Source organism: Furipterus horrens, unplaced genomic scaffold (assembly GCF_987537825.1).
Source record: "Furipterus horrens unplaced genomic scaffold, mFurHor1.1.pri manual_scaffold_2, whole genome shotgun sequence".
Lineage (NCBI taxonomy): Eukaryota > Metazoa > Chordata > Mammalia > Chiroptera > Furipteridae > Furipterus > Furipterus horrens.
The window spans coordinates 106645695-106658292 of NW_028327172.1; the positions used below are offsets into that span (position 1 = coordinate 106645695).

Genomic DNA, 12598 nt, shown 5'->3' on the forward strand with positions numbered 1-12598 from the left:
TTAAAAGCGTTCCTTCTGTAAGATTCAATAAGAAACAAAACAAGGAAGGTGTTGTAATATTTTGTGACACCCTCCAGTGCATGGCAGAAGTAAAAATGAAAACTAAAAAAGGGTTAAGAAGTAAAGGTTAGTTCCAGCACCAAAAAAAAACCCAGTTAGTTACCCCCTCAAATATTAAATTTTACTATGAAAGGCACAACTATAACATGAAATTTAGTTTTAATTAATTAAATCTAATTTTATATTTATTTAATGTGCAACAAATGCCTACTTTTTTAGGCCTCTGCCTCATTTAACTATTCATAAATCATGTGGTTACTACAAACTCATAAAAATAAATATTACCAGATACTGAATTCTTTCTTTTCTCTTATTTTAATGCAGGAACAGCCTGTTCTAGCCACTTCACAGCAGAGGATTACCGGGGGCCCACCCATCTGGAGTGGGTACTGTTGACAGCTGCCACTGTGTACACAGGGTGTTCTTTGTGTATACATAGCACGTATGCCAGCGTGTGAGGGAAACAGCCAGTGAGTGAGATTACATCCTGGAAAAGGCATTTCCGACTGAAGGGACATGAACATTACTATAAATGTAATTTAAGGCCCAAAGAAAGGTTTAGACCAAATCTCTAATCATAATAGTAATTTGTTTTCTAATTTGATGGTAATTTCTACTTTAGACAGCATTCCTAACGGAGATCAATTGTCGAGAAACTGAAAAATGTATCATTAAAAAATTCATTATAAGTTCCAAGTACAACCACTATTAAGTACCCTTCTCAGGCTCTGAGAATGCTGTGACTATGGTCTACTCAGGCAGGCCTCCTATACAGTCCAATTGCTTTGAAAGAAATCAATGGCTATGACTAATTTATTTAGGTTGTGCTCAGTGTAGCTTGTGGTGTTAAAGTTCAGGTATGATTACCCCCATGTGTTCAGCACCTGCAAAAGAGATTTATAATTTAAAAAAAAAAAAAGAAGCCAAAATGGAGATTTTGAGTTCATGCAAAAATGGCATTTATGAGTCTCCGGAGAGAGGCTACATGGCCATCTGTCTCATCTAGGGGAATGAATTTAGAGAAGGCAATATGATCTTCTAAATGCAAGGTGGTGAGCAGTGTTCTCCCTAAATGAATCTAGGAGGGGAAGCCTTTCCAGGACCCTAGCTCATTCCACTCTTCCACACTACCCCAATTCTTAAACCACTGCTGGTCACCTTAGCCCAGTGCCCTGCAAGACACTCGTGGGTCCCATGGACAGGGCCCAATTCTGGAGACAGGTGAAGGCTGAGCTCAGACAGGTGTCTATGTTCTCAAGGACCAAAGCTCAAACTGTGTTTTAGTAAGGCCTCTCTTTATTGGGTTTGAAGGGTGAGATATGATGGTACTTCTCTTAAAATCAGTAAGTTTGCAGAAGTTATCTTTTTGCTCTATGTTAAAAACTTAAGCATTTACATGATATTAGTCTAACTTACAAAAACTGTAAGCAAGCTTGTGTTCTATTTTTTGTTGACTACATTTTTCTATTAGAAGTTACTGAATCAAATCAAAAGAAAAACACAAACTACTTCCTGTTTACAGGAGTCTAAATTAAACATATTGTTTTTATTACTCAGGAAGCTTTCTTTTTTTTTCACCACAGAACATATTTGTCAATTAATATTGTCAGTAGAATATTTTTGGAGAACACCTGTACAACATAAAATTTAGTATTATCAATAATTTGATGACTCTTTTCAAGAATTTGGTCACATGTACTTTCTCTAGAGTAAGGGAATATGAATTTAACCTAGTCAGAATCACAGAGATGCAGCTTGCCTTCAGTGCTGGAAAATCTGTATATATAAATTCATGTCTTATGTGGACAGTATTAATATTAAAAAACATAGCTAATTTTCCTAATGTAACTTTCTTAAGTTTATTAAGAGGAATAACAAGGTTTATAAAAATGATTATCTATAGATGTTTACAAATATAAACTCGTATTTGGTATATTATGAATTTAAATGCTTTTACTTAATGTCATCTGACCTAGGAATGAGTCCAATTTGTTTCAGTTTTTTACATTATAGTTCTTAGCAGCTACTTAAATTTTGTGTGGTAACAGCACTCTTATTGCAATAGGACTAGAAAGTACAGACAGTGATTTTGCTAATAGTGTTTTTAGTGTTTTTAACACAAAGCAGAGATTGTAATGGAAATACCATAGTGTGATAAATTGAGACAGTAATGCAAAATGACACATGTATAATGCTAATCCTGGTTTTATAAGCAACAGCATATTAAAAAAAACCCAGTGAACCTATTTCCTCTTAATTAAGGTCATACACTTTCAGCGAAGCTTGCTTTTCTCTTGTTCTTTCTTTCAAATTGAAATGATACTTTAATTTATGAATCCCCAATCAAAGGCCCAACAATTGTTAATAGTAATTTCCTATTGTTAATACTCGCTTTCTCTCCTAGGTCTCTCATGGAAAAGCTAAGTAAGCTTTGACCGTGGGCAGACACTTAGGATGGCCCTGGAAGTACTCAAGGGTACCCACACTCGTTCCCTCTCAATCTAACACGGAGGAAGGGGCAGGACGAACGCAGCAGTTGGGGCGTCGGAAGTTCTGCAGCATGGACTGGAAAACGCTGTGCTGCCTGCCTTTGAGCTTTTTATTTGAAGAAGTATCTGAGGAAATGGATCTCCGGGTCTGGCTGCTTTGCACTTTTACTGATTTCTCGTGTTCCCGGATTTGTCTCTGTAAATGGTTCTGGATGGCGACGCCCAGGGACTCTGGGTCCAGGGAAGCACCATACACCTCCCAGGTCATGCCCTGTTCATCCCACACCACGTCCCTGACGCGCTTGGACTGTTTCAAATGCAGCTTGGAGTCAGTGCCAAGCTGCTTCTTCTTCTCTCCTGGAGTGAATCCCACCTGGGCTACAGCCGCTGTCACGTTTAACTTTTGCTCCTTGAGAAACTCACTGACCCGGCTGCCTCGGCGTGGGCTGGCTTTGACGGAGCGAGAAGGGGTCCTCTTGCCTGAACTAGGACTGGAGTCACCCATGGAATCAGACGGCAGGCTCAGGCTGGTGGCTGTCTTGGTCTGTCTATTTTCTTCTAGGGTGCCCTCCTGGTTATTTCTAACTGGGGAGGGTATGGGATGGACAGCTGACTCTGTGCCTCCACTTTCTTGAGATTTAGGGTTGAGCAGTAGTGTTTTGGCCTCTGCCCCTGCCCTCCCATCTAGGATATCTGTGCCCCTAGATTCTTGTTCTTTTGCCATCTGAAGAGAGGAAGGCTGCTTCTCTCCTGAGTTTCCTTTATTAGTGGGATCCGAGTGTCCTAACTGCTCAGTTTTTATGGCAGGGCTGCAGGAGTTGGAGAGTTTGCAATCTGGGTCTGTTTTGTGCTCATTTGTGGTTTTCACTGCAAGCTCAGATGGCTGGGTTTCAGATTTCCCAAATCCATAACTGGTTTCATTTTGACTTCCTGCACAGATAGAAATGTGGTCAATGAGGCTAGCTTTTAGGGAGCTAGAATTAGTACCTGAAAGCTGTTTAGAGGTGGGCTCCGCTCTTGCTGGGGTCATTCCTGCTGACCTCCCATCTTCTGTACAGATATCCTGGGCATTACTGGATGCCACATTGATTGATGAGGTATTGAGGACCTCACCTGGTAGGTTCACCAATTTACCATCCTCTTGGAAAGCTGTGGAAACAGCTGTGGCTGCCAGGACGTGCACCTCTGGCATAATGCCAGGGCACTGCCCCGACTCCTGGGGGTCTAGGGTGTTGACTGACAGCTCCAATGTGTGGCTCCCGCTGCTGTAGCAAATGACATGCAGCTGCTCTTGTTTCAGACACTCAGGAGCAGGGGTTTCCTTTAAGAATGCAGGGAGGATGCTGGGGCTGGTGGAGACAGATCTGCTTTGGACACTCACCACTGCCTGTACTTCAGCATCTTGCTGAGCCCTGTTGGGAACTTCCTTGATCTCATTCTCATCTTGGCTGGTCATCGTACTTGCTTCTTTGAACCTTGACACCTGATGTTGTGCTGGTAGGGGCATCTTCTCTGAATTTGAACCTTTGCTAGTGAGGTGGGATGGTTGAGGTGTCACAGAACCCAAGGCCTGGGTATCTGAGTTGGTGACAGAGGGCTGTTTGTTCCCTGAACATATGTCTTCTCTTGCTGGAGATTCACAGGACCTCGTCTTGGAGTCATAAATGGCTCCCCAACTTTCCCCCTTAGGCCCGCCTACAGGAGGGGAGGCAGGACTGAACATCCTGGCTGCTGGCTTTGCAGTTTGTGCCATTTTCTGGATTGGTTCTTGAGAGGTAAAATCACAGGGCACTTGATCTTTGCTGCTGCTACAAGGCCCTCCCACAGGACCACTTGACTTCTCAGATTGCTCTGTATCTGAGGTTCTCTGTGATTTCCCCAGTGTATCTTCAGATCCTGATGAGGCGCTGGCATTGGGCTGGTCACCTGGGATGGCCTGGTGGGTGTGCTGACTGGCCGGCATTGTAAATGCTGCGTGTATATGATCCTTAACTGCTGTGGAACACGGGGCTGGTGCTGTGGGCTTGCTGTTTACTGGCAGCTGGGTATTGCCAGGGGAGTTGGATGTGGGAGATGCTTTCTCTACCTCATTGAAGATGCCAGGAGAAGACATGTCTGGCTGGGCGGTTTCATGCTCACAGGCCTGCATCAAGGCCTCAGAAGCTGTTGTGGGGTTGAGGTCTGGTTCCGCAGGCTTGCTGGAAAGGCCATTGGTGTTCCTACATGGGAGGGTTGGCTGAGGTTGAAGTGAGGCAGCCTGTATCTCTCCTAGACCATCTTCTTTTGCAGAAGCTGTGATCAGGGAAGTTTTTGCTGTTCTTAGAGGGTCAGGTACAGTCCCCATGGAATTTCTCTTCAGGAAACCTCAGGGCTCACCCCTGAGCAGTGCTCTCTCTGGGAAGCTGTCGTAGCTCAGAGCAAAGACACAGTCAAGGATGATTCCTCTGAAGGACTGATCTGCGAATCAAGGAAACAGTACCATTAATACGGTACAGCATTTAACAATTGAAAATAAACCTGCCATTTGTAGAAGACCTCATAAATGCATTAAATCTTTTCTCCACGGATTTGTTCATTTAAAAATATATAGATCTTGGAAAGTAAAATTTTGGAAAAATATTTCAAGTGTACAGGTATTATTTTGATATACTAGTTTCTTTTTGCATTTCACTGCTGTCTAGCAAATAGATTTTAAATTATCTACCTAAGCATTCATAACTACCTTAAAAATCATTTGTGTAATCTGATTAACCAGATATCAGAAAATCTTTAAAGCTACTGTGATCAAATCAATAAGTATTAAAATAGGCTTAAACAGACATGTGAAACAGAATATCTAGAAATAGATCCACATACAAATGAGTATTTAATATATAACATATATAACGAGAGGCATTTCCATTTAGTGACAAAGGATGGATTACTTAGTATAAAGGACTGGCAAACTGTTTATTCATCTGGAAGAACACTAGGTGTTTATGTTACAGTAATTCCAAAAATTAATCCTAGATGGATTTAGATGAATTAAAGGTTTAGAAAATAAATAAAAAACAAAAAGGTAATAAACAAACAAACAAATAAATAAATATTCTGTAAGAGAACCTAGGAAACATAAATAAAATCTAGGGACAGTGAAGGTAAGCTTCCTTTGGAAAGGTATAAAATAGAGAAACTATTAGAAAAACATAACCATGTGGGTCTAAGTAAAATTCAAAATTTTGCCTGGCAATAATAACATAAACAAATACAACAGGTGTGGGAAAAGGTTTGCAACTTTAGAAGACAAGCAAACATATCTGTTACACAACAGAAGCTCTTAAAAATCTGTTAGGAGGCAAAACTGCAAGATAGGGAATCGAACAATCTATAAGCTTATGAAAAGATGTTCAAATTCATTTGTAGTCAAAGAAATGCAAAAAAATATATAACAATTAGATTTTACTTGACAATTACATTGGGAAAAACTTTAAAAATTTTTTTAAAGTATATTTTATTGATTAAGCTATTACAATTGTCCTAATTTTCTCCCATTTGCCCCCTCTGCCCAGTACTCACTTCCCTCCAGCAATCCTTCCTGTTAGTTCATGTCCATGGGTCATGCATATAAGTTCTTTGGCTTCACCCTTTCCTATATTATTCTTAATTTCCCCCTGTCTATTTTGTTCCTATCAATTATGCTTCTTAACTTCTGCACTTTTTCCTCCATTCACCCCCTTCCACCTCCCCGCTGACAACCCTCCATATGATTTCCATGTTTATGGTTCTGTTGCTCTTCTAGTTGTTTCCTTAGTTTATTTTGTTTTTAGATTCAGTTGTTGATAGTAATGAGTTTGTTGTCATTTTACTAGGCATAATTTTGATCTTCTCCTTTTTCTTAAATAAGTCCCTTTAACATTTCATATAATAAGGGCTTGGTGATGATGAACTCCTTTAGCTTTACCTTGTCTGGGGAACACTTCATCTGCCCTTCCATTCTAAATGATAGCTTTGCTGGATAGAGCAATCTTGGTTGTAGGTCCTTGCTTTTCATCACTTTGAATACTTCTTGCCAGTCTCTTCTTGCCTGCAAAGTTTCTTCTGAGAAATCAACTGATAATTTTACAGGAACTCCTCTGTAGGTAACTTTCTTCATTTCTCTTGCTGCTTTTAAGATTCTATTTTTATCTTTAACCTTCGGCATTTTAATTTTGATGTGTCTTGATGTGTTCCTCTTTGGGTCCAACTTGTTTGGGGCTCTCTGTACTTCCTGGACTTATATGTCCATTTCCTTTGCCAAAATAATGAAGTTTTCTCTCATCATTTTTTTCCAATAAGTTTTCAATGTCTTGCTCTTCCTCTTTTCCTTCTGGCATCCCTATGATTTGGATGTTGACATTTTTGGAGGTGTCCCAGAGTCTTCTTATTCTCTCTTCTCTTTTTTGAATTCTTATTTCTCCTTTCTGTTCTGGTTGAATGTTTATTCCTTCCTTATGTTCCAAATAGCTGATTTGAACCCTGGCTTCCTTCACTTCACTGTTGGTTCCCTATGGATTTTTCTTTAATTCACTCAATATAACCTTCATGTCTTCCCTTATGCTTTTCCTGTACTCATTGGGCTCTCCGATCATCCTTACCACCAGCGTTTTGAACTCTGTATCTGATAGGTTGGCTATCTCTGTTTTGTTTAGTTCTTTTTCTGGGGTTCTGTTCTGTTCTTTCATTTGAGCCACCTTTCTTTGTCTTCTCAATTTGGCAGCCTCCCAGTGTTTGTTTCTGTGTATTAGGTAGAGCTGCTTTGACTCCTTTAGAGCACCTGTTAAGTTGTAAGGGGCAGAGCCTTAGGTATTTGCCAGGGTGAGGCAACCTGCTTCACTACTTTGTGGCTCTGTATGTGGGGAGGGGTTGGAGAGGGGACAGTGTTGTACCTATCTGCTGAAGGCCTGCTTGGCATTTTCCCTGTTTTTAGTCACTTCACCATCTTTCCATATGCGACTGGTGCCTCTCTAGCTCTTGCCCTGGTGGTGGTTCCTAGAGAAGGTGGGTTTGCATATGTTCTAGGACTGAGTAGGCACCTTAAAAGGACTTTCCTGAGAGACTGGCAGTTCCTTCTGCCTCCCCAAACCCCACTATTTTTTTTTAAAATATGCTTTATTGATTATGCTGTTACAGTTGTCCCAATTTCTTTTCCCTTTGTTCCCCTCCACCCAGTGACATCCCTCCCTCCACTTGTCTGCCACCCCCCCTTAGTCCAAGACCATTTGTTGTGCATATAGCTCTCTCAAGATCTTCCTATCTACTCCACTCCCTCCTATTATGCTTCTTAATTCCTGTACCATCTCCCTCCATTTCCCCCTTCCCCCTCCCTGTTGACCTCTCCCCAAAATGTTCCCCATACCTATAATTCTCTTCCCACTCTCCTTGCCTACTTAATTTGCTTTTGTTTCGGTTCCCTAGCTTCTGTTGTTGGTTGTTGTGATACAGCTTTCATTTTAATGTTCATAGTTTTGATCCTTTCTCCTAAATAAGTCCCTTTAACATCTCAAATAACAGTGGTTTGGATCTGATGAACTCCTTCAGTTTTATTTTGTCTTGGAAGCACTTTCTCTGCCCTTCTATTCTGAGTGACAGCTTCGCTGGATAGAGTAATTGTGGTTGTAGGTTTTTGCTTTTGATTATTTTGAATATTTCTTGCCAGTCCCTTCTTGCCTGCAGAGTTTCTTTTGAGAAGTCAGCTAAAAGTCTTATTGGGATGCCGTTGTATATAATTCTCTTCTTCTCTCTTGCTGCTTTTAAGATTCTCTCTTTATCCTTAATTTTTGACATTTTGAATATAATGTGTCTTGGTGTGGTTCTCCCTGGGTCCAGTTGTTTTGGAACTCTCTGTGCTTCCTGGACCTGTAAGTCTATTTCCTTCCCCAAGTTAGGGAAGTTCTGCTTCATTATTTTTCACATAACTTTTCCATTTCTAGTTCTTCTTCTTCACCTTCTGGCAACCCTATGATTCAGATGTTGGCCCACTTATAGCTGTCCGATAAGTTTCTGAGCCTCTCCTCATTTTCCTCACTTCTTGTTTCCTGTTTCTGCACTGGTTGACTGTTTGTTCCTTCCCTATGTTCTGATTTGTTGATTTGACCCCTGGTTTTTTTGCCCTCGCCACTAGTTTCGTATGTGTTTTTGTTCATTTCAGCAGGACTAGACTTCATTCCTTCCCTGTCTTGTTTAAGATCTGCTGTTAGCTCTGTAAGCGCTTTTATAAACAAAGCTCTGAACTGTGCCTCAGAAAGATTTTCTATCTGCTGCTTCATTAAATTAGAAATTTGCTGTTGGGTCAGCTGCGTCACTGGGATCTCTATCATGATCTGTGCCATCCTAAACAGTTTTGTGTTTACCTTTGCTTCCTGGGTAGCGCTGTCACAACTTTTACACTATAAGGCGGGGAACCCTGTGCACTCATCACAACTGGGCGTTTTGTGCGGGGGTGGGGGTCCAAGATGAATTCCTGCCATTCAATCTCCGCTGAGAGACTGGGAGCCTCCTCCTCCGTCCCCACCCCCACCAGGCCTTACAGTCCAAGGCAATGGGGGTCTGTCTTCCCCGGCTTTGGAATTGCAAGCTGACTGGTCTGGTCTGCAGCCGGGGATGCTCCCCAGGTGCTTCTTGCTTCCCCTTAAATACGGGTGTCCTGCTGCCATCACTGCTGCTGCAGAGGACAGCACAGCTTGACCTCTTCTCCCCCGCTTCACCCCTCCTACCTGTCCAGATGAGCACCACTTCTTTATAACTTCATACGTTGGCCTTCCATTTATTTTCTGGAACTTCTGGTTAATGCTGGTTTTGTGGTAGTTGTATTCCTTCTTAGTTGTGGAGGGAGACAGGGCATGTCCGTTTAGGCCTCCATCTTGGCTGGAAGTCTCCTGTGTTTGTTTGCTTCCGTGTTCCAGGTAGAGCTGTTGCTCCTGTTATGTTGTAAGAGGCAGAGCCTTAGGGATTCATCAGTAACGGGCGACCTGTTTTACCACATTGTGGTGCTGTATGCGGGGGAGGGGGTCTGAGAAGGAACAATGCCACTTGCCCAGCACTCGCTCCTTTTCCAGACACCTCTCCCACTTCTGAACCGACTGGAGCCCCTCTAGCTGCCGCCCTGGCCATCGTTACCAGAGTGGGTGGGTCTGTGGACATTTTAGGACTGTTGGGGCCCTTTAAACAAGCGGACTCTGCTGTGACTGGCAGTTTCTGCCTCCACCCTAACCCCCACTGTTCTGCACAGTCAGAAGCAGTGAGGTTTTATTTTCCCCGATGCTGGGACTGTGAGCTGTGAGGTCCAGTGAGGAGCTGGGAATACTCCCCAGGTGTCCCTCCTGACTTTTTAAAACGTGTAGCTGAAATTTACGCCGGCCTGCTGCTGTTGCCACTGCTGCCACCACCACACCGTGTCCTCTCCGCCTGGGTTCCGCCTCTCCCACCTGTCTGGATGAGTATTTCTTCTTTATATCTTTGTTTGCTGGACTTCCATACAGTTTGATTTTCTGGAACTTCTGGTTGTTTCTAGTTTTGAGGTAGCTGTATTCCTTCTTAGTTGTGGAGGGAGATGCAGCATGTCTGTCTAGGCCTCCATCCTGGCCAGAAGTCCCCCCACTGATTTTTATGGCTAGAAGTTATGAGGCTTTATTTTCTTGGTGCTAGAACTCTGAGCTGCAGAGGCTGGAATTGCTTGCTCCCATGTTATCCCTTCCAGTTTTTATCCACAACACGTGAATATGGGACTGCCCTTTCTGCCAGCCACTGCTGCTTCTTACTCACCACTGCCACTTCTGCCACCTGGCCACCACTGCTTCACTGCCACCACACCGTGTCCTCTTGTCCCCGGTTCCTCATCTATATCCTTCCTACCAGTCTGTATGAATATGGTTTCTTTAAATCCTCAGTTGTCAGACTTTTGTACAGTTTGATTTTCTGGAAGTTCTGGGTGTTTTTTGTTTTGAGGTGAGTTGTAATCCTTCTCATGGTTGTGCAAGGAGGTGAAGCATGTCTACCTACACCTCCATCTTGACCAGAAGTCAAAAAACTCTTTTTAAAAAGTAATAACATTATAGCCTGTGGAGACCTAGATAAAGAAACCATTTTGATTAATTGTAGTTATAAATATATGTTGTTATAGCCTTCTTAGGGAAGCAGTTTAGTTTTTGAAATTAAAAATATACATATCCTTGATCCAGTGATCCCAAATCTAAAAAACATACCAGTATATATATATATTTAGGTACAATTATGATTATTGAAGTACTATTTGTAGAGGCACAAACAAAACAAACTGATCTCCATGAATGGGGAAATGGTAGAAAAAATCATGACATATATCTACTGTGCTATGTAACGATTAAAAGAAACCACTAATTAGGTTGTAACTTTTCAATTGAGAGAAATTTCCCAAAGATGTGGTTAAATGAGAAAAGCAAGGCATAGATAAGAGTATATATGTTTTGAGACAACAGCAATGGCGTTCCAGTGTCAGTGGGACAGCTACGCCCGGAAGTCCACCACCGCTGTGGTCTCCTGCCGTCAGCGGAGCTGCAAACCAAAGGAAGCAATGGCAAGAGGGAAGTGCTGAAGGGTTTTCAAGTGGTGCTGGAAGACACGCTTCTTTTCTCCGAGGGCAGGGGACAGCCTGATGACCGTGGTACAATCAATGACATCTCTGTGCTGAGAGTGATGCGCCAGGGGGCCCAGGCTGATCATTTCACACAGACACCCCTGACCCCTGGGACTGAGGTCCACATTCGGGTAGACTGGGAGTGCAGGTTTGACCACATGCAGCAGCATTTAGTACAGCATCTCATCACAGCGGTTGCTGATCATCTGTTTGGGCTGAAGACAACATCATGGGAGTTAGGGAGACTCTGGAGTGTGATCAAGCTGGACTGCCCTTCTGTGACAGCAGAGCAAGTCGCTACCATTGAGAAGAGCATCAGTGAAAAAATGAGAGAGTGGTTGCCTGTGACTGTGTGTGAGAACTGAGCCTAGGTGATTCTGAGGTGGAGCAGGTGAGGGGCTGGGGTTTGCCGGATGATCATGCTGGGCCCATTCGAGTTGTTACCATCAAGAGTATTGATTCCAACATGTGCTGTGGGACCCATGTGAGTAATCTCAGTGACCTTCAGGTCATTAAAATTCTGGGCACTGAGAAGGGGAAGAAGAACAAAACCAACCTGATATTTCTGGCTGGGAACCAGGTGCTGAAGTGGATGGAGAGAAGTTATGGAACTGAAAAAGCACTGACCACCTTGCTGAAGTGTGGATCAGAGGATCACGGGGAAGCAGTGAGAAAGCTACGGAACTCCAGCAAGCTCCTGCAGAAGAACAACCTGAATCTGCTGAGAGACCTGGCTGTGCACACTGCCCACAGCCTTAGGAACAGTCCTGACTGGGGAGGTGTGGTCATGTTACACAGGAAGGAGGGTGATTCTGAATTCATGAATATCATTGCCAATGAGATCGGGTCAGAGGGGACATTTCTGTTCTTAACTGTGGGCAATGAGAAAGGCGCCGGCCTCTTCTTACTGGCAGGGCCAGCCGAGGCCATAGAGACCCTGGGCCCAGGGTGACTGAGGTGCTGGAAAGGAAAGGAGCAGGGAAGAAAGGCCACTTTCAGGGTAAGGCCACCAAGATGAGCTGGTGGGCAGAGGTGCAGGTGCTTCTCCAGGACTACATCAGCACACAGAGTGCCAAGGAGTGAGGACTCAGCATTTCCCCAGTGCTCCTGCCATTGAGAACGGGCCTCTAGTGTCTACAGCAAGAGTCTCTTGGACAATAAAATAGTTTGACTTGTAATGATTGTAGTACCATGTGTAACTAATTTATATAATATACTCGAGTGTGTTTATGTAATAGGTGTCTGAATAAACAGCTTACTAACTTGGTCCTGTTAGACATAAAAAAAAGTATATATGTTTTTATTTTTATAAAGCAATGACTTAAAACACTACATATGTTTATGCTGTGTGTATGTGTGTGTGTGCAGATATTTTTGTATATGATTATATAAATTCTAAAAAATCTAGGGTGGCATTTTA

The 12598-nt window shown here is 42.8% G+C and overlaps 1 protein-coding gene and 1 pseudogene across 1 annotated transcript; one reads left to right on the forward strand and one right to left on the reverse strand.

Moving 5' to 3' along the window:
- Positions 1-1633: 1633 nt before the first annotated feature.
- GPRIN3 (GPRIN family member 3) lies at positions 1634-5000 on the reverse strand. Its single transcript, XM_090267935.1, has one exon. The coding sequence runs from the start codon at positions 4891-4893 to the stop codon at positions 2557-2559; it is 2337 nt and encodes a 778-aa protein (XP_090124061.1). The 5' UTR covers positions 4894-5000; the 3' UTR covers positions 1634-2556.
- A 6022-nt stretch (positions 5001-11022) lies between these two features.
- LOC150019264 (alanyl-tRNA editing protein Aarsd1 pseudogene) lies at positions 11023-12261 on the forward strand (annotated as a pseudogene).
- Positions 12262-12598: the final 337 nt, after the last annotated feature.

Bases quoted from the DNA above. Each gene is read 5' to 3' on its own strand.
- GPRIN3 (XM_090267935.1), bottom strand. From the start codon at position 4,893: ATGGGGACTGTACCTGACCCTCTAAGAACAGCAAAAACTTCCCTGATC.